At 33.1% G+C, this 22771-nt stretch overlaps 2 protein-coding genes across 3 annotated transcripts in view; one reads left to right on the forward strand and one right to left on the reverse strand.

Moving 5' to 3' along the window:
* LOC119076354 (tyrosine-protein kinase Dnt) overlaps positions 1-7823 on the reverse strand; it is a 52350-nt gene extending 44527 nt beyond the window's left edge. The window contains exon 1 of the mRNA XM_037183054.1: positions 7591-7823. Within this exon, the coding sequence (XP_037038949.1) occupies positions 7591-7693 (103 nt within the window). The 5' untranslated portion in view covers positions 7694-7823. The remainder of the gene's footprint in view (positions 1-7590) is intronic.
* A 4575-nt stretch (positions 7824-12398) lies between these two features.
* On the forward strand, positions 12399-13981 carry LOC119077485 (omega-amidase NIT2-like). Of its 2 annotated transcripts, none has more exons than XM_037184712.1 (6): positions 12399-12601; positions 12661-12815; positions 12888-13225; positions 13307-13475; positions 13556-13789; positions 13844-13981. In XM_037184712.1, the coding sequence occupies exons 2-6, from the start codon at positions 12797-12799 to the stop codon at positions 13930-13932; spliced, it is 849 nt and encodes a 282-aa protein (XP_037040607.1). In that variant the 5' UTR covers positions 12399-12601; positions 12661-12796; the 3' UTR covers positions 13933-13981. The 2 variants fall into 2 exon arrangements, with proteins under 2 accessions (XP_037040607.1, XP_037040597.1); XM_037184702.1 differs by having other exon boundaries at positions 12399-12592.
* Positions 13982-22771: the final 8790 nt, after the last annotated feature.

The following is a 22771-nucleotide window of genomic DNA, read 5'->3' on the forward strand; positions in this document are numbered from 1 at the left end:
AAATTTGAGTTGAAATGTTCTTAAATTTCGGATAATAGTTGTACTTAAATACTACTTAGGACAGGGTATGACCTCTAATTTGGATACTATATACCGTATTCATATTATATAGTGATATTTGATCTGACCTGAAAAAACGTTCACACGCAACTCTGTTGGGGTGACATTTTTTACATTCCTTGCTCCAATGTGCGTTTCCCCCCCAGCCTTATCTATTTATCAAAACAATTGAACACGTCTGTCTACGTTACGCTGATTTAAAATCAAAATGATATCGAAAATATTCCATTTTGATTACGAGAACAGGACACATTTAGTCGTGTCATCGTTAATCGCATCATAATAATGGGAAAATAGTAAAAGATTATTTTATAACAACAACGCAATGCAATTGTTTAATACTTAAAGATAAGATCGCATGCTCTCAAATTTCGCTGATGAATTGTCCATTCAACGATGGAGTGTTACACTTTCTCTCATATGAAACACATATGTTTGCGGCTAGAGCAAAGGGAGAGCCGTAATTACGCTCGAGTTTGAATTTCCGACTTCTTCCAGAGATGAACATAACATTTTACATATGTGCTAGGGTGTAGTGTTTTGACAAAAATATTTTGTTTTTTAAGGCCTACGGGTAGGTTCGATGCAGAATGGTCCCCTGATTACGAAAATAGCAAAAAGAAAAAATTGAAGTTCAAAGCGCACCTCTGAAAGCCGATCTTTTTGGTCACAAAGCCATAGTGAGATTAGTTCTGCCGACTATGCGTAGAAACAAATTTGTTAAGTGTATATATGATAATTACTCGTAGAGACCGTGGCTTCAATTTAGCATACTTTAAATTTAAAAAAAATCGGTTCACCGATGAAAAATTTCAAAACGTGCCACGACTTTTTCAGAAATTTTTTGGATTTAAAGGTTTTCTAAAATCTGTGACTGGAAAGCAAAATAGTCGTGTCATAACTCATTTTACGTTTCAAGAGCTTTCCAACGATAATAGAATCGACGTAAAGTTTCACCGCGTTGCAGATTCGTTGACATTCTAGTGAGTAGGAAATGGTACGAGAAAAACCATATTTTTTTAGTTTTTCGCAGAAACGGTTCCAGATTGTTCTTAGTATTGCTGGCGTTAACAATGCAGCAATCCTGGGAAGAAAAGAGCGATGTAAGGAGAAATAAAAAAAAAAACTGTCGTTGTGATGATTTTTCGATTATCATAAAGAAACGACAGTTAAAGTTGCCCCAAAAGTCGGCTATTTTTGGGAAATGAACGATGTTTACGCCCTCAGAAGTGTTTACTGCAGTTTTAGTAAATAGGGAACTATAGCATTCAAAAAGGCTTCCCCCAGATGAATCGGTTCGTCGAAGGAGAGCACATACATAATACACAGACACAGACGTTCAAGACTATCAGGTAATAGTTTTTCAAGTGAAACCCATCTTGCTCCGCTTCCCTGTGACATTAGACTTGTTAGAAAGGTAATTTTAAGAGCTTTCGAATGACATCAACTTTGACCATATTTGTCACTGCAACCTAAATATTTGTCAGTTAAACCTTTGACTTTGATCGGAAATGGGGCTCATTTGAAAGCTACTGCAATTACCTTTCGATTGACACCTGCTTAAAAATCTGACTGATAAATGGAAAGCTTTTGATTGTTAAGTCCATCCTTGTATTTACCCGTGCGCAAATAGTTTTTCAAACGAAAGGTTTCAAACTTTTCAATGTTAGGTCCAGTCGGGTAATTTTTCAAAAGAAATGTTTTAAACTTTTTTCTCCATTAATTTTAAAAATGTCGCTTCTTCATTTTTGATGTACAAAATCTGAAAAAGCCCATTCGGGACTTGGCCCATAGGGCCAGACCGGCACTGGTAACACGTTTTTATCAAAAGGATGTGTAAGTGAATTGATATCTAAAATTGTACATCAAAATAGTGTGGGTAGAGTCTAGACAAGATTCTATTTAGATTAGACTCAGAAAAATGATGTTAAGGACGTAATAAATGGACTTATTGCTTTTAGTCAAAACTAATAAATTTTCTACAATGTGTAAAGCAATAAGTAAAGGAATTCTGTGATTTATGCTCTGCGAAAAGAGAAAATTCAGAAAGTATGTCACATAGATGAAAGAAACCTTTTGCTCCATCGAAATTGTCTCTGATTTTGAAATAAAAAAATCCTCTGCTGCCAAGAGTGACGAGAAAAATAAGCGGTGATGTCTGTCTCAGTACTTTTAAATCAAATTGTGAGATAAAGCTGATGAAGTATAAATTGTTGTATAATTTGTAAGTTTCAAATGCAAATAGCTTCACAATCGTTTACTATGGCTGGTTCACAAAATATCCTTTACGGTCCATGATATAAATAGCTGTTATAGAGGATCAGTCGACCATTTAAAAACATTTCGAAAAGACACATTAATATAAACGGAGACAAGTCGTGTCTTTGCATAAAATCAAAAACGTTTAAAATATGCCTTAAACACGAAATCGTTTCACTGTCAAACGGACCCTCTACGTTGTATTAACTTGCGGTAGTTTCACGAAATATTCAGATACAGATAAAGTACATCGTCTTGAAACGAACGTGCTGAAAATGTATAAGGAGTTCACGCGGTTACCATTAACGTGTCAGCGCGACCATGATGATGAAGCAGTGAATGTTGTACCGTGTCGCTTAATAAATCGAGATGATTCATTTATTTGATTTATGAGTCATAATGTCTCTCATAATGGGAATGTAGGCTTTGAAACAATATAAAATATGTTAAAGGAATGAAAGTACAGAGCTAATTCATCCATGTAAAACGCCTGAGATCATCTGCAATCGACAGCGATGACAGAAATATGTTAATGAAGTAAAAGATCTTAGACATTACTTGGAAAGATTTTAAAATAAGTAACGGACTCAAACGAAATTTATACTCATGAAACTTGCTGTTGGTCTCGCCAGGTAACATTAAAAAGTATTTTTTAATTAAACCAGATTGGAACCAACAATTCGATCAATACCTGCTAAGAACTATGTTCAAGTGAATGCGACTTCTTATTAACTTGTTCGACATCGTTGGATAAACCAGTTACATACGGTCATCTGTTATCGATAACGACAACAAAAATAATGACAAGCTATGGGTAATATGGTCCTTTATCTAGTAAAATACAGGTTAAAAAAAATGGAAGTACAAGATCTGTAATCAACAAATTAAAAATACTTTGATCGATGAAAATAACAGACCTGATAATAATACTGGTCATGTGCTTGCAATTTGTAACAGGTTAAAGTCATTTTAGCAGAACGTAACCAAATCGTTTACTTCATTTGTTTTAACATGTAAGTTGCTATAAACGACGACATAAGTTAGATCCTACCGTTTACTTTTGCCGTAGTTGTTCATAAGATATTTATGATATTGCCGTTCGTAAAGGGTTTCGCAATTTCACTCTGGTACGACAACAATAAGTGTAAATCGAGGAAAAAATTGAATGGGTAAAAAAGTAAGTGAATGGAAAATGTCGGATCTATTGTAAATAGTTCCTAATTTTCTAAATTGAACTCATTCATGAAAATCCAATGTAGCAACCCACCGACGACCGACAAAACCTTACGAGGTACAATTGATATTTACTTTGGCATAAAGTAAAAGTATTGATTTGAAAATAGGTAATCCAAAGAAAGGGAGTGTGCGATTTAGGTCAGTATTTTTATTTCTTTGTACAGCAAAATGTTCCACAAATATTCTTGGCACTACCAAAAAGTAGCGCAACAACACAAAATATATTAATTATATTTGCCACTTGTATTGTCAAAGTCCCCTTTGCAACGGTGACAAAAAAAGGATTTCTTTGCAAAGTTAAGGAAATTTACACGAAAATTTCAAATTATCTTCGCTACGATGTGATGTGGTTTACCGTTCAGCCCTGATGTTAACCAGTGCGAGAGTATACAAAAAAGCGTACAACCGATATCGTATTCCAATTCCATTCCAAATAACCTAACAAATAACGAGAAACCGATATCAATTAATTTCTTGCTTGACATCACTTCAAACGATTCAGAATCAAATATTCCCTTATTACAGTTACATACCTTCAGTGCTTCGATATGAAATAACGTTACACAGGAAAATTGTGTTATAAAGCAACCGTATTGGAGTGGATCCGAGATTCTTATGCGAACGTAAACTGTTTTGTGTCGATGAGATGAGGAGTTCTTAAAGGAAAGTGCTTCTTTTGTACATTTATTTTATTTATTCCCTTAGATCGAATGTATTTTACATTGTAATATGGATTCGTATTAACTTTAGATTAAAGTAAATAGTTTCGTAAAGTGTTCATGCATCTTTTATGTAAATGTGTTAGAGTAGCTCAACCGAGCCACTAATGTTTCTTGGATAGTGGTTTTAGAATGTCGACCCATTTCTATATGAAAAGCGGTTGTGAGTTGATGACACGGTCCCTGGCGCTAATAAGACAACGCTAAGACAAAATAAATAAAGAGATATAATGTAGCGAACCATGCCTAGTTCATTTAAATAACCAGTGTTTGTTCTTGGTAAATAGTTAAAATATTTTCTTTTTGCCTACATCCAAAGACTAGTAACACTACTGTTAAAGTTGCAAATGTACACATGTTTAAACCAATAAAGTACAAGATTTTGTTTAGAACACTAAATAGTACTTTGAAAAAGAAGTACCAGATTTAGCCGCTATTATGACGACACGCTTGCCATTTCTAAAAGGTTAATCAAGCAAAATCAGAAGGCGGACCCCAGACTGGTAGTGAAAACCTTTTTTTGTTATTATATCCATTTTTAGTGTATTTTAGTGAATTTAAGCCTTGAGACTTCCAGGAATTTTAGAAATATTCGATCTCTTTTAGCTTTGTTAAATATTATGCAGCCATGTTTATTTAAAGAACATACTTCTGATCGAAGAGTTAGTTCATGTGCGTGTGCGCGTATTAGCGAATGGAAACCTTTATAGCATAGGTACCACGATACTGCATTTTGAATCAGTGGAAGGTCAGTAATTTAGGACACACTGTTTCAATCAATTTAAGATATCCCGTCGCATTTATCGCGTTAGTGAGAGCGCTTTCATTCTCGTATCGATGTACTTTATTGTTTCTTTTTTTTTGCTTTCTCACCAGAAAAAAGAACAAGGTGATAGTTTTAGAGACTTAATTATGACTAATCTGAGAATTCGTTTATAAACAACATACCACTTTTATGTCATTGCAACATACCATAATCAGGGACTTTGCTAGTCATCTGCTATCGACAACGACGGCATAATAAACAAGTGGCCTGCCTAGTGTCCCCAAATAAGAAAAGTACAATAAAAACATTGAAGCGATAGATTTCGTATCAAACAAAAGGCAATATTTTGCATAAATGAAGTACAAGATTTAATCACTTGCGATACGCTTGCTTTTTCTGAAAGGTTAATTGTTATATGATGCCGTGACATGCCAGTTTAAAAAACTCAATTGTTTTTAGGCTAGATTCTATATCATTAAAATAAAAAGAAGAAAGAGAAAATGAAAATTACATAGAAATCAACCAATTAGTTCTATTTTGGTCCGTTTACGTTTATATGTAATTGTATACAAATTTTTACCCCGTTTTATCCTAATTTTACGTGTGGTAATAATATTGAAGTGTAACATATGTACATGACTAATTAAATAGAAACAGACAGAAAATTAAAATTACCAGCACATACTCTATCACATCGTTAATTAAAACAATTTTCAACTTCATTGTAAAGACAAATGTTTTTTCTATACACACACATCTAATATCCACATGCATGTAGCCCATACAGTAATAGTTTTTCGTTAGTTAATAGATACACACCATTCTCCCACAATCAACGGAAGAATGGTAAAAGCTCTCTATGCTGTAACTGTTTTCTTGTTCGTTGACTGGAAAAATTTGTTGTTTTTATAAATTGTATAATGAAAAACAAAAAAATATAAAATAAACGTCGGTTAGTTTTCCTCAAAAACTTTTTCTCCAAACGTATACTCTCAGTACTCTACCGAACTACAGACAGATTATATGTATAATAAAATGTGTGGTGCTCCTATTATAACATGAAAACGTTTAAAATGATTGTCTTTCACATATATATACGGAACCCATAAAAACTTTTTTAAATTCAATGATTTAGTATTCTGTAGCTGTTCTTGGGTTTGCACATTGTTGTCGTTAATGCACTTTGCTTTTACAGGAGCAATTTCAGTATGTATGGCTGTGTGTTCGTATTTCAATGTAAAGAAAACAGGAAGAGCTTTTATATTACTTTCAGCCACTTTTTCACGTATTTCGAAGAAGCTTTGGCTAAACTTTATTTTTTATTAAAACACATAAAGTTGGGTGGTAGATGAATAGTGCAATTCACATATTCTTCATTGACTTACAATAAGAAAAGAACATTTTCAGTAATTTTTCTGGAAAATATAATAGTTTCATGCTTGAAAAATAAAAACTTTGGCCATTTGTGCAGTAATTGTTCAGACCCAGCCGGATGAGTTTCTTCAAAGTTAAAAGACATTTGTCATCAAAGTTTTTTTTTTGCTTCGATTCCATATTTTTGTTAATTTTATACAATGCCAATACAACACTTACAATTTTCTAAATTCCTGGATGTAATTACCCAATTACCCAACAAACGCAGCAGATATGAGTTTCGAAGCCAATTCTTGTTTGAAAAATGCATAAATTTCAAAATGGTCTCTACGACATGCAATGGCTTAGAAACACTGTAATTGAACGTTCAATCTAAAGATGTGCTCAATGTACAATCCGAGCAAAAGTCTTGACTAAATCTCTTGGATTTCTTTCAATTTATAAAGATAATTCCACACGAAATCAGATTTCATAAATATTCTGCTCATGTTACACCCCACCTTAATAAATACACCAGCTGAAGTATAATCTTTTTAAGAAACGTTCGGTTTTCATAACGAATTAGTATGAAGCTTGGTAACAAAAATTTCATGAAAAATAATATCCTTTCAACCTCGCTTTCAACAATAAATTACATTTTCTTCAGAAAGAAAAGTCGTAAATTTTGTACACCAAGCACAGTGTAGTGCAACAGCAAACGGTGAGAAGTATTTCCGTGAGTATTATGTAATTGCGTATTTTTCAAAATCCTGATGACATTTTAACATCCTGTTCCCCACACCATACGTTTCTTTTTCCACATAATTATCATCCACAACTAAAGACACAAGATTTTTCGAACACCCATCGCCGAACAATGGTTTCGGGGAAAAAAAGGAGCTCGACCAAGAAAGAAAATCTTTTGTAATAATTCGCATGACTTAGCATTCTCGTAATACATCATGTCGTGTTTATGAACATGATTTTCTCATTCAGACAAGAATGGTGAAAAAATGACTTGATGTTTTTATGTATATAAACCGCGTAACAGATTGGGAAAAACGTTAACAATTTTCTTTTACTTTTACTTGCTGGATGAGTGGTGTTAAAAATGGTGAATAAAATGTGCCGAATAATAAATCTATTTTATTTTGTCGAAAGTCTTGTTATTGTAATGTTAAGTGCTTTCTTGCTTACCCATGAGTTTCATAACTTCCTTCTGGCTGATGTAAATGTTTAAGTATCCAAGTACGAAATGGCAGTCCAGCAATAGGATTGACAGCCAAGAGTATATCCACATTTTGATAGTAATCGATTAAACTTTTTATTTTGATTAAATGTTAACAATTTGTATTTAAATTTTGATTTTTAATTTCACTCATATTTAACACTTTCAAGTTTACGTTTTGATTTCAATTTTATGCAAAAGAAACATAATCCCTGCAATTTTAATTGGTAAGTAAGATTATTGAAAAATTTCGATTTTCTAATTACATTTATGTAGTCAAGTGGTTAGTGCTTGAGGTTGGTGATTATTTCGTTCCATCAGGGTCCATTTTTCAGACTTCATATACTCTAGAAAAGGTTAGTTATTACATATATATGTGTGTATGTAAAAGATAAAAGGGAGAAATGACAGTCCTTAAAATGGGTAAACAAATGAATCGAATAATTTTTTTTTAATTCAAATCAATTTTTATTAAAACTGCTTGTTTAAGACAACAAATCTCGCCAGACCTAAACGATCTTTGTGAAACGGCGGTCGTATCGTGAAACAGTAATGAAATCTGATACTACACTTATTGAAAATATCGTTTAATTTTTGATAAAAATCTTTTACTTCATTCGTTTTGACAAAATTTCGCTTTATTAATAAGACAATATTAACTGGAGGATTTCGCTTATATTCGTTCTTGCTCTCGATGACAGATGATAGAGTATTTTCTATTCAAAATCGGCCTTCCATTTTCTTGTAAAGATACGAGTCGTGATTTCTTTGTGTGAATAAAAACACACAACACATGCAATCATACACGCAGACATATTTGAAAATTTGGAGGTTTTTTGACGTTTGACAAATGAGCGGTCGTGCTAGAAGCAGTGCTATGGTAACGCAGAAGTTTCTTAGAATCTAAATTATCTTAGGCGGATGAATTACGCTAACAACTGAGGGGCCATTTCCAAATTACACAAACGAAAAATTTTGATTTTCAGACTCCCTCCCCTGCGTACGCGAAAATTTATTGAGTGTGTGATTATTTACAATTTTGAATGCCGAAAGAATTATAACAAATTAAATGCTGAAGTGAAATTTGCAAATCCGATCCTTTGTTGCCATTATCAACGTTTTTGAGGGCACATCTAGATTCCTTCTTCGGTAGTTGACATGAATTTTCATGATGTAATTAACGATCAATTATTTTGACGGGACCCTCGTTATTTTTAATCATTTTGAAAATATTCTTTTCAAATTGGTACCAATTGCAGATCAAAATAGTTTACATCTATCTTCCAAAAAGTACTTATTCATATATCTGTTTTGGACGATTTATCTGTGAAAGTGCCTAAAATCAATCGTCCAAAACAGATAGTCAAAACAAATTTCATGTAAGGTACCGAAAAAGCGACAAAAATCTTAAAAATTTCTCATTTTCGGCCCGACACATGAAAAAACCTGTGAATGGCCCCTAAGCTCTGTTCTCTGTAGGTAGACAATGAATAGACAATGATGGCCGAGGTGCAGGTAATTATCGATGTTTCTACCAACTTATCCTTTTGTATCATATTTAAATTGATTTATAAAACTTTCATATGCTGAAGTATTAACACTAAATCTATTAGTTTAAATGTACGTTTTTATGACTTTTGTCATCGTTGCCGATGGCAGACGACATAGAGATTTAAGGTTTCAATTACAGCTGACAAGAGAAAGAAGACACAGCTCTAATAGTCAACGGATCTACTCTACAGATAAATGTTCACATTTTTGAAATTGTTCCGAGAATCGTGTACGTGTACATTATGTTTAGTAAGAAATCGACGATTTAGGTATTACTATCGAAACTTATCAATTCGAATAACATAACTGTAAAATCGTGGACATATTTTCGTACAAGAAACACTTAAAATAAGCAATGAAAGCAATGCAACCATCTACATTTAAATAACTCAATTCCTATCTTGCTCAAATGATTCTAACTTTGAACGAACAGCATCAACGTAATGAAATACGAGATGTACCTATTTCACTCCCTTAAGGCAAAACCTTACACCTTATGCACTATTTTATCTCATCGTAATTTATATAGTCAAGCAGTTTGATATGCTACTATCTGTAAAATATAACAAACTGGTTCGAATAATACACATTCTTCATCGTGATGCGGAAGTTATATATGCACTTCTCACACTATACACTTAATAAACTTACTTCACCCAATTTAAACTTTTCCCAGACAATATTTTTATTCTTCTCCGTTTTTCTTAACATACACATTACGTACATACATCATTTCCACACTGGATGAGAGCCGACGAGGAACAATTTGAATTTTAAATGAGACCAAATATTCAGTTTTATATAAATTATACAATTTTCATAAAATTTTCGTGATCATAAATCTATCCCATATATCAAGAAAGGAATTCGGTCCGACACTTGAGAATGATTAATGCCGGTTGCATTATATTTTATTTAAGAATTAAGACGCACTGGAAATTTTCTTTGAGTAAAAGTAAATTTTAGCGAAGGACTATGGTGTAGTCCTAAAAATTTGAGTGTCAGTGTTTTGTGTGTTGAGTATCAGTTTCTAACATTTCGCTGGAACCGTGATAGAGAACCTCATATTTTTGAACTTTATCGTCTACTTGCAGACAACATTAAAATATTCGGTTTTTTCTTTACCAGTAAAGCTAATTCAAAGCCTAAAAAAATGTTCCACGAAATATATTAAATATCCTTCACCCTCAGTCTGTTTATACCTCGATAAACCACTTGCTATTCTTGTAATAAATTACACTTCAATTTAATTAATATTTAATATCGAGCGATAATCCATCATTTTGATCATCACATAAACACAACAGCTATACCTTGTCCACTATACATAAACGGCTGAACGATTTTTAATATTTTTCTTCTTTTTTTTTGAAAAGTCGCGTTATTGTCTCAAAATTAACATTTTCCGATAATATGTAAAAACACGTATGATAAGTGATCGCTATTCGATTTGTCACCGTACCGTACTGTAGAAAGTACAAAACCGAACTGAACTTTTGATGAGTCAAGTTCAGACTACTTTCGTTCAGGGGTTGAATGTTGAGTGTCAACAAAAAAACATTCTATATTGAAATCAAGGGATGCCCATTTGCGCATAGTCAATGAATGGAATAACAGGGGAAGTAGATATTGTTATTATAAGCATGCGTGTGTAAGCTATGCAATTATTTTTGTGCAGCTCTATACCCACAACACAATGTACATGCATAATTAATAAAGAAAATTCAAAACTTTCCTAATTACTAACATTATCGGTAATATGCACATTAATGCATGCATTTGGCTCTTGTACAATTTACGTACTTTAACCAGAACAATAACTTATCAGGAAGTTATACAATTTTGTTTCCGTTATAAGTTTACCTGAAAACAATTGCTTTAAGATAATTTCTTTTTTATTGCTTTATCGAGGTGGAGTTGTTGAAGTATAAAAGTTGTTGGCTGGTTCAAGTATTAATAGGAATCTTATTTTGGTGGGCATTAGTAGCGAAATATAAGCTACCAAAAAAAGCTCAACCTCAATCTGCTAATCAAATTTAGCTATAAAGAGCTAGTTATGCGTCATCGACAACGACGACAAAAAGAAGCGATGAATGCTCTGGTCGATTCTTTCATTGGTATATATTCCCTGTTAGCTAAGAATAAAAGCATAGCACTTCAAGCTTCAAGCAATAACATAAAATCAGAGGCAGTGAAATTACAGCATGAATTCGCTTCAGTTGTTTTTCAACTATTTATACTTGTTTGTACGGTTTAAGCTACAACACGCACATGAGTGGTAGTGGTAAAACCATATAAAAACATTTAATCAGTTTTGATTGTTTGTGTGGATCAGCTGAAAAACAGCTGAGGCAAATTCATGTTGAAATTTCACTGCCATTGACTGTACAAAAAAGTTTAGTCAAAGCACCTAGCAGGGTAATAGAGGTTTTTACACGTCAAATAGAATAGTATTTTGATACCAAAAATACCATTAACAGCTTTAATGGTGACTGCTAATGGTATTATTGGTATCAAAATACTGCTCTATTTGACGTGTAAAAATCTCTATTTTACCCTGTCTCGCTAATATTCGTTATATTTCGAGGTAGACGATATTTTCAGTTTTTCGTCAGCGTCAGTGGGTTTGAATACCTACATAACGTTGAAAAATCTCTTCAAGTGTGAATTCAATGCGTTCTTTTCTTAAACAATAAACATGTTTCCTTTGTGTGTCACGACAAGACACAATTTTGACATCCGACATACTTGCTTGTAGCTAGAGTGCTATGATAAAAAGCACAATGTTTGGATTTTTTACTAAAACTTTTGTGTCTTCGAAGAAGCCATAAAATGCAATGATGAAACACATTGTTTTTACCTGATATCACTTTTTTTTGTTGACCTTGACACTATGAAGATAGCTTTCGTTTGTGATTAAATGAGTGTTTTGAATTCTTGAATAGAGGTGAGCGGGCCGCCCAGTTTTTTGTCTGGCCCGCCTGACTTTCTATGTCCTACTTTGACCCGAGATGCAATATTACAATTCGCGTAGCATACTTAGCTGCATATTATCTACGTCGGTGAAAACCCTGACTCTGCTCAAAGTGCACAAGTCCTTGTCTCCGGATTTTTTGAAACGAGACGGCCCGCTCACCTCTAATTCATAAACGTTATCATTTTAAATTACGACGAAGAGATACGGTAGTAGATTAGATAACCGATTGCAATGTGAAAAATGAAAACCATTTGCAGTTAACTTTCTAATTACTACTGCTCGGGCTGCATTAGAATTCTTTATGCAATTCGATTAACCGTGCTTTTCATTATAGACTTACCGATTTGCTTGCACCAAGTAGCATTTAAAGAAATTTGGTCCAGACGTTAATGATTTCGAGGATTCAGTGTCCAAAGCAGGCCCAAACCTGTCATGATATTTAGGTTTTTAAAGTAAACATTTTAATCATAGAAGATAAAAAACATTGAAATCTTTCTGTTTCCAAATTTAGAAGTGCAGTGAGCTTTTATCTTGGAAAGTGTCTTATAAAGCAGTCGTTTAGTGGACTGATGTTTTATTGACTTGAATAAATCAAAGTCGTTTATCGTAAACTTAGTGTCGATTGGACTGCATTTTTCGCTAGGCAAATGGCAAATGGTAACACAAGTGGGTTCGAAATTATTTTTACACTACTGAGCAGTTTCCAATCTAAAAAGAAATATTTGCAAAAATTTTAAGGCCTTCGAATTTGCCTCTTGCAATTTGCTGCACAGCAAAATCTAACTCAAACACTAACCCATCTTGAGCAGTTAGTATCGAAAGCAGTCAACCAGTACCAGCCACGAATAATTGCATTACCGGAATGCTTCAATTTCAACTATTGTGCTGACAGCGCCATTATTAAAGCTGCAGCTGAGTCAATAAATGACGGTGTAACTGGTGGTACTTTGTCAAAGCTATCAAAACAGTACGGCGTATTTATCGTAGGTAGTCTCATTGAACGTGATCGCAATAATTTCTACAATACATCTGCAGTTTGGGACCCGAATGGAGATGTAGTTGCACGTCATCGTAAGGAAAGTCATCTTGGGAAAACTCTCAATTTTTACTCACTCTTATCGGGAAGTATTCAAATTAAAAATTATTTCTGGCTTCAGGTTCACTTATGTAACTTTCGCACAATCACGGGCTTGGATGTATGCGAAGTTGACAAATTAGTACCCGGCAATGAAATCACCACGTTTCAAGTGGATGATTTTAAATGTGGTATTGCAATTTGTAAGGATACCGTATTCGATGAGTTTATCAAAATATATGGGAAAAATGGTAACTTTGAAAGGGTTGAAACTTGAGAGTTAATTCACAATAATTATTTGATGATCCATACTCTACCCTTTGAATTGCAGGCTGTGACTTAATGTTCTTTCCATCAGCTGTGCATGTTACCTCTGGGGACCAGTATTGGGATTTAACAAACCGGGCTCGAGCGCTTGACAACCAATTCTACGTGGCTGCTATCTCACCAGCCCGGAATGAACATGCAGCATATGTTGTTTACGGTCACTCCATGATCGTTGGCCCAGATGGTTTTACTCTCGTTCGAGCTGACGCATGGGAAGAAATAGTTTTCCAAGAAATTGGTGAATTAGCCAAGTGAATTGGTAATCAAATGAGTAATCTCATTCCTCTTTCAGATCTCAAGGTCATTCAGAAAGCTCGCAAAGATTTTCTTTTGTATCAATCCAGACGGCCAGAGGTTTACAATAAATATGTTGATAAATAAATTAATTATAATGTCGCTTTTCTATTGGATTGTGTTGAAGATATAATGTCGGAATTTTATTTTTCTTCCTCCATTTTTCAAAATTTTTCCAACAATGTTTTTTGTGAAAATTAAGGAAAATGTGGGAAAACTCAAGAAAATACAGGAAAAAGGATTTTCAAAATTAATCGCTGCATTTTAGTGTTAAGTTCCATCTGTGCCGTCTTCAGGAACGTCAAACAAGTAAATCTTTCAAATATAAATATTTTCCTACAAAATCAAGTTCTCCAGAATCACTCCGAACCAAAGTAGTAGTAGAAATTGCTTGTCATGAACATAGCGATAGCGGAGTTCTTGACGCAGTTACTACTTCCTAAAAAGAAAGAAGCGACCAGCGCCAGTAACAAGAACAACATTTCAACTTTTCCTAATTGACCAGATGATATCAGATGTTTTGGAAGTGGGAAAAGATCGGAACTGCGTCGTCTATTCCCCTTTAGAGGTTTTGGTGGGATGTTAAATAGAGGAATATTTACATAACCTTGAAACAGTGTAAAAATTGAGGGTATGTACACTCTGTGTACTATGCTTTCGTAATTTATTACTATATTTGACATAAGCAATATCCTACTACTATGCTAGGTGCCTTGCACAGACAAAATTAAAAAGAGTTTCGATCAACACAATGTTGAAATTTCCATAAGAAATAAAAGAACAGCAAGAGGTTTCGTTTTTGAATTGGGCAGAGCAGACATGGGCTTTTGAGAGCACAGATCACGCACAAAGAATGCAAGTTAAAACTCGACAAAAACCACAATTAGCTTTTTTGAAAAAGTTTTACTAAAGTTAACTTTAACAACAGTAACCGCCAAAAGTAGTTGCCAAAATAGTTGATAATAAATTTACAATAGAAGGTATTTTTAGTAACTTCGCCAGCACGGAGTTACGAAAACGTCTTCTACTAGTGGCAGTCAAATTAACAATAATTTTAAATTTATTCAGTTGAACACAAAACGCAATTCCTCTACAAGAAAAAAATTCATTATCACAGCCTATTTTAATAAAATTCCATCCTTCCGCAAAACATACATCTACATTTTACCCCTATAAACACTGAACCGCATCGTATAACAGCAACAGACTACGCCAGATACTACACACTTTTCCCCCATTCCATCATTTCCTTTCAAACATCATCATGATTGTTTTCTTGATAAAGTTTAGTCAAGCAAAATAATTAAGAGCACATTTGTTCCAACAGATCTGTTTCACCGATATACTCGTAAATTAGACTTGCTCTACGAATTTCTGGGCTGGGGACAATATTGAAGGAGTGGTGCCGAGAAAAGAAAAAAAATAATTTTCCTGCATAGTTGTGTAACATTCCCGAAATGAATGAGTACGGTGAAACACAAGTAAGACTCAAGCGTAATGTGGAAAATTGTTTCTTAATTGATATTGAATGTTTATATTAAAACACAAGAATTTTTTTTATCTTGCTGAAAGAAATGGTGGAATATTCGGGCTTAGCGTTTAGGAAAGTTTAACAATTTATTTCTCTCTTTATTTCCTTTCCGTTTGATTTATTGAAGGTAATAAAGGAAGTATAGAGATAATGAAAAAAAAATCTTGAATAAATTGACATCGTAATGATTGATGGTATTGGAGATTTATGAAAACATGGAACGAACAATTTTAAATTTGAATAAATTAACGAAACGATGTTGGTGTAGTGCATGCTGTAAAATCAATACGAGCAACGGTTTACCCGTGTAGCTGTGTATTTCCTGATCATACAATAATTCATACGATTGAAGCTTATGTATTTTATAATTCCCAGTTTTATTATACATTGGCAAACCAAAGCCAATTTAAGGGTTATACCGAAAACCATGCAATGTCTATAAAATAAAGTCCTCTTTCGATTTTACTATTCGGGCAATAAAATTCGTCGATAAATCAAAAATTTACCATTTTATTATTCCGCGGTCGCCAATACCGCTTACAACTCCATACACACACATATATATGAACTATATATTGGCTGCCAACCACTTAATGAAAATTCAGAATACATCTCTTCGGTTGGGTGGCATAAAAAGCTCGATGTACTGTGTGAATCGATGTAAGTATAAATGAATATGCCCACTCGACATTGGTCGTGTATAATATAAAACTAAAAAAAATATATTTCAGAGAAGACACTTGCTTCCCATTCAGTTAAAACTTTAATGCTCTCTCTGTGCAAAAAACAAAACGAAAAGCAAAGCAAATTTAATGGCTTTATTTATGTGATTATTCCCTGCATTTTTTTGTACTCCCTTTTCGATTTGTTTTTTATTTCCAAAAAATTTAAAGTTTATTTTTACATCTTTTTTATTGTTGTTGTTTGTACGATTTCAAACTTTTCCTCTTGTTCATTGTTCTTAATTATGTGTTTGACAATGTAAAATAACTCCAGCAATAATTCAATATTGGCATAAGAAAGTTGTAAAAAAGTCATAAATTAAAAAGAAAAAATGATTCCGAGCAAAAAAAAAATATTTTTTCATTTTTTTCATGAAGAAACTTTCTGTTGCGTCTCATAATAATGAAATTCGTAAGTATACTATTAGGTTGTTCAGTCGCTCAACGGCTCAACGTTTCAAATAAAACGACAATTGTAGAAACTGAATTTGTAGCATAAAGTGTCTGGTACTTCACATTTTATTTAGGGAATTGATCTGCACTTACTGTGATGGATGAGCTTACACAAATCCTGATCAATAAACAATATTAGACGGGTTGTACTTTTAATTCGTATTTACAATTCTGTAGTAAAAGTTATTTGTCGAAATCGTACAGTCAAAGGCAGTCAATTTTCAGCATAAATTTGCTTCAGCTGTTTTCCAGCTGATCCACACATACAATCAAAACTGGTTTTCCTTGTTTATACGGTTGAAGCTACTACACGCACGCGCGTGGTAGTGTTAAAACCGTATAGACTTATAAACGGTTGTGATTGTTTGTGTGGATCAGCTGAAAAACAGCTGAAGCAAATTCATGCTGAAAATTGACTGCCTTTGACTGTATTGTATTTAAATGCAAAAATTTTGATTTAGATTAAATCCCAGTCAATTAAGTAATCCCCAGTGTATGATATTTTGGCGCAAAATTTTAATTCGCTAATGCGTTTTTAAATTTTGCGCCAAAATATCATAACCTGGAAGCCTTTAATTGACTGGGAACATCGACGACTTTTATAAGACTCTGACAAATCTAAAAACCACTGTAGAATGGAAATTGCTTTTAGGACGAAAATCTCCGGCATCGTGGCTCATAAATGAAATTATTCACAATCTGTTAAGTAGTTGCTGCTTCATTCACGGCTTCACGGTGAAAAGTCAATTTATAGTGTCTCTGCTTCTAAACAGTCATCAGTGAGTCTTAGGTTTCTTTAGCATATCAAAAACAAAACACACGAAGCACAAACTTGAGCCAGTGTCAATTTTTCTTAAATGCCAAGTCGGACCTTTGAGCCGTGATCCAACCCAGCAAGTTATACTTAGTTATTTACATAAAAAAGAAAAGCGATGTTTTTTTGGCGAGTAAGCCGGGGGCAAGTGACGCATGCATAATCGCAGAAACAAAATTTTAACGAGTTATTTACAAAAATTTTCGTGTTGAAGTTGGCAAGGTTGATTTTTTTTTATTTTTTGAAAGTATTTGTTATTAATCCACGCCATTAGTCGTATAAATTTATACGTCAGAGAGAGCTTTTTTCTCCTTTGTTACGATCTGTCAGTTTTTTCATTTGGTGATTTAGTATGGAATTGAAAACTAAAATTGAGATATCTTTGCTGTTTTAAGTGGTTTTTCATATTTTTTTTGGACCAAAATGTTTTAAAATGTGTTTGGAATCGATTGGCATTAACAGATTGTGTGAAAATATTTTTTTCTATTTTATTACTTTGTTAATGTCAATCGATTCCAAACACACTTTAAAACATTTTGGTCCAAAAAAATATGAAAAACCACTTAAAACAGCAAAGATATCTCAATTTTAGTTTTCATTTCCATAGTAAATCGCAAAATAGAAAAACTGATAGATCGTAACAAAGGAGAAAAAAGCTCTCTCTGACGTCTGACGTATAAACTTATACGACTAATGGCGTGGATTGGCCAAAATTTATTTTTATAATTCAGCGAGCTTCCGGAGCTTTCATTACTATAATAAGGATTCTTCTGATTTTACGAATAATTGATTTGTTATCAATAATGGTCTCAATCTTCAAATTTTTAAGAACACGACGCTCCGCTCATAATATCGGTCTCCGAATCGTATCAATTCACTGGTAAATGTTTTTTTTTTGTGCGTACTGCGTAGTTTACATGCTTATTCAACAGTCGTATGCATTCTTAAGTGCATTCATTATATGCACCATTTTCTGTTTTACGCTACTTGTAACTTATTCAATGATTTTGGCTTAGTTCCGATGCTAAACGATCGATTGTTTATTAATGATGCGGAAACCGCTAAATACTTATATCACAGCACCTTGTACTGTTCGGTTTTAAAAGCTTATCAAACTCGTACACCTAGCACTTTTATGCGAAAAAAAATCTAATCTGATAATGGAGATGTCTTACATCAACGTAATGTGTCTCCGAAAATAAATGACTTGCGTAAAATACCATATTTACGTGATATTTAAATTGATTAATATCCAAACATTTATCAAAGCTTTATTTGGAATTAATCGATTTTTCTGCTAACAAAACCAGTAAATTAAAGAACTTCACAGAAATACACCTTACATTTTCTTCTTTTAGGTTTTCGTACAATTTATATTTTTCGAGAAGAAGAAGCCATTTTCCACAACACCGGTAATTGGAATTTATGGAGCAATAAATTTACATTATTGTTATGTAGGTTATGTAATGTATACACCAAAAGTAAATAGGAATATTTCATATTTCATTCATTCATTCAGCCAAACGATAGGATGAGATAGAATTGCAAAGCCTATTGCTATACCCACTTTGTGTATCAACATGTAAAAGATGCTCTCGCACAATCATGACGTATCTGAATATAAATGTAGAAATTAGAATTATTTAAGATCAATATTAATTAATTCTGAATTCAAATGATGAATTAATGTGGCACGGGTCGAATTGCTTAGAGAACAATTCTCGGAACAATTCCGAAAACTTAGAAATGTTGTACGTTATTAGAGCTGCCTTAATTGTCCCTGTCAATCAATTTAGTTTCTCGTGAAAAAGGCCCATTCTGTTTAACATGCTTAATCGCAATTGACAATATGCTTGTGTTGATCGCAATTCAGATTTTGCTGGACTTTACTTCAAACAAAAGAAGTAACAGATTTAATCAATGCACTTGCCGTTTACAAAAAACGACCAAGTTTTGTGGACAATTGGACGAAACACATTTCTAGTGAGAGAAAGGTGCAACACTTTTGAGGAGCAAATAGAACTCTTTTCACTTGAATCGTCGCTTACAGTTTGTAAACCAAAGGTTAATGCAGAATCAGCAACAGCTGTCAAAATACATAGGTTTAGACTACCTAGAGGAATTATGATTGCAAAAAACACACTACAGTCATACGTGTCACGTGCGCACATAGTTAACCCTAACGTATGTATGCACTGCATGTAGCTTGCCTTTGAATGGTTTTCGATACAAAGGTATTGACTTTGTCGACCAGCTGAAGATGTTCAGCTGTTGCTGTTTCTGCATAAGCCTTTAGTTTACAAACTGTAAATTATGTTTTCAAAAGTGGTCAAAAACGGTAAATCACAACTCACACATATGAAAAACGTTGTGTTCACCTCTGATGGGAGAAATCTAAAATATAAACTCGCTCTTCTTGGAATTTTCTATTTTTCCTCGCGGTAATCAAATAACTATTTCATCCATCAGATGGGAAAATAGCTATTTTCATATCTCTAAAAATATTGATCCAGTATTTTGGACACGTTCAGCACGAAATAGTTATTTGCGTATCTGTTTTGAACGAAAGTTTTCACAATTCAAATGAGGGCCGAAAGTAAAATGTGACATACAAGTACGAGATCACGTTATTCGAAGTACGGATTTACTACAACGTGACCTTGATAAAGACCACATATTTTTGTAAACAGATGAATGTTTAAATTAGAATGCGTTGATTGATTGCATACCGAAAACATTTTTTTTCCCAAGTAGCGTAAATATGCAATTTTCATTTAATTTCTCTGTATGGACAACGTTAGTTCATTGCAAAATATCCTACGTTATGCATACAATATACAATAATAGTATGAACAGAATTGAACGAAACATTTTTTTTTTGTAATCTCTCAATTATATCATGATGTTGATGATATTTTCATTTTGATTTTCAATTTTATTTTTATTTTCATTTTCATTCATGTGGGAACGAACGAAAGTTATATGTTGTTATATATATATGCATATACGGGAAAACTTAATTTGAAAACTGAGCTATTTTACATAGTAAATAAACATTAAAATCGGAAACCAGACATATAATGTGTCGTACTGTAAGCAATGTAATTTCCAAACGTGTATTTTGCTATTCAAATTTAATTTTTTTTTTTAAATATAAAAATGTGTGTTAGTCTACATATTTTTGTGTGTTTGATGAAAATATGATTTTTTGTATATATAAAAAACAGAAATTCAAATCAACGTAAAAAGCTGTTTCCCCCCGAAAAAACAACATAACCAAAATAACAAGACGATTTGTGTTTGAAAATGTGTTTTTTTCTGTATAACTTCTTAGTAATTTCGCTATTGGCAATATTTTTTATTTTATATTTTTTTTCCTTATATTCTTCATTTCAAATTTCTTAGCATTAAACAAACATAAAAGAAGTTTGGTTTCCTTTTATCAATGCAAATCGCTTCAGATAGGCAATATATATAGCAATATTCGTATTTGATTTTTCATTTGACTATAAATATTGTGTACGAGGGTGATTTCGGTTTGTATTTTCCATTTCTACATCCTCTAACTATCACCATGTTTATTAGGGGACGACGCTAATATTGCCATCAAACAGGGTGAACTGCATATAGACGAATTTCGGTGCTTCAAACGATATTTTATGTTAAATTCTAATAAGAAATTTTAACATTTAATTGGCAAACAGATACAATTCGATTGATTACGTTAAATTACGAACAAAATGTTTTAGAATTAAAATTAACAGAGTCGACTTTAATGCTCGCTTATGTTACATGACCTAAAAAAAAGATGAGCTGAAAGTTTAGAGGGTTGTCCTTTTTCAAAACAAAAAAAAAGTGTTTGTCAAATGAAGATCAGCAACACATTAAACGCATTCCAGCAGACACTAGAAAAATTTAATTTAAAAAAAATCTCAAATGAAATCCTTTTTTATAAACAGAAATTTAAATGAAAATCTTTTGCAGTATACACGGACATTTTTTGTTTGGATAGATGTGTATAGGTAGATATATGCACTGCAGAAAGAGGAAACTTTATCAAATTCAATCTACTAATTTCCCTCTGACAAGGGTACATTTTCAGGTAGTTTAAGCGTAGTTATAAAAGGTTGGTGTTGACATTTTAGAAAGTGACGTGAGGGTGGTCTTCATACTCTCAATGTCTGAGTTCATACCAAACCCGTAAAGTATATTCGTCGTTACAAGGATTTATCCTATTTATTCGTGTAGAGATGTGATGCTATAGCGTTGATATTGAATGGAATGGTTCTGGGTTTTCTATTAACCACCCGCTGTTTGTTTTACAATAGAAGTTAATGGGATTGTGATTACATTTCTGGCAAATTTAAATTAAAAAAGTTTAAATAATTGACAGGGAAAGTATATGTGTTGTAGGTCTTTGTGTTAACAGATTTGTTTCGGGTACATATGTGAAGGAATTAAGTTGTTATTTCGGTATTATAGAATTGGGTGAAAGTACTATACGAAAGTTGTACCTACATAAAGTTTCAACATTAATTATCCGTTGTGAGTACAAATATCAAAAGTTTCGTTTTTATCATCGCAACATTTACTTAACGGAATGAAATTAAACTTGCATGACATAATATATTCCATGAATTCATGTTTTCGACGAGACATTTTTACGGTAATAACATGAAAAGTCAATATTTCTACAGCTTTGTTTTCACAAATTACACATTATATGTGTCCGCGTGCAAAGGAAAATGTTTTATAATTGCATATCAACTGGAAAGCAAACATTTTTCAGATTGGCAAATTAAAAAAAAAGACCGGTCGACCGTAAAAAACTGATTCAACTACATCGGTTTGATAGCATAAAACAACAAAAGAGATGGAAAATTGAAAATGCAGAATCTGATAGTGATGGTAGTAGATTCGAGTGAAGTAAATTATTATCAATGGCATCTATTTTGATGATGCAGCATGGTGCCGAAGGCATTAAGTCGTGAATTTAATTAGCTTTAGCTGTAAATTTGGTGTTGTGACCGTATTTTAATACACAAAATTCAAATAAAGCGGACAACACTACACACGACTAGGTTTGCTGTCTTTATGCTATAATCGTTAACTGTAAAATAGATGTTTCACAAAATTATTTATATGATACATGCATCGAAAACCTTACTTTGAGTATTTCACGCACTGCTTTTGATGCCCTCAGCATGCAACAGAAATCAGAAATGCAACCACCGTCGTCAAAAATTACACCTTTTTGGTCCCTATACATAATACCATTCAGGCGCACCAAAAAGTCATAAGACATAAATGGGACGAGAAAAATTGGGACAAAAGGTTTTTGTTTGGGCTCTCTATCTGGAGGGATTCTTCTGAAAAACAGAAGACCGAAATCGGACGCATTTTCTT

Source organism: Bradysia coprophila, chromosome III (assembly GCF_014529535.1).
Source record: "Bradysia coprophila strain Holo2 chromosome III, BU_Bcop_v1, whole genome shotgun sequence".
In the NCBI taxonomy this organism is placed as follows: domain Eukaryota; kingdom Metazoa; phylum Arthropoda; class Insecta; order Diptera; family Sciaridae; genus Bradysia; species Bradysia coprophila.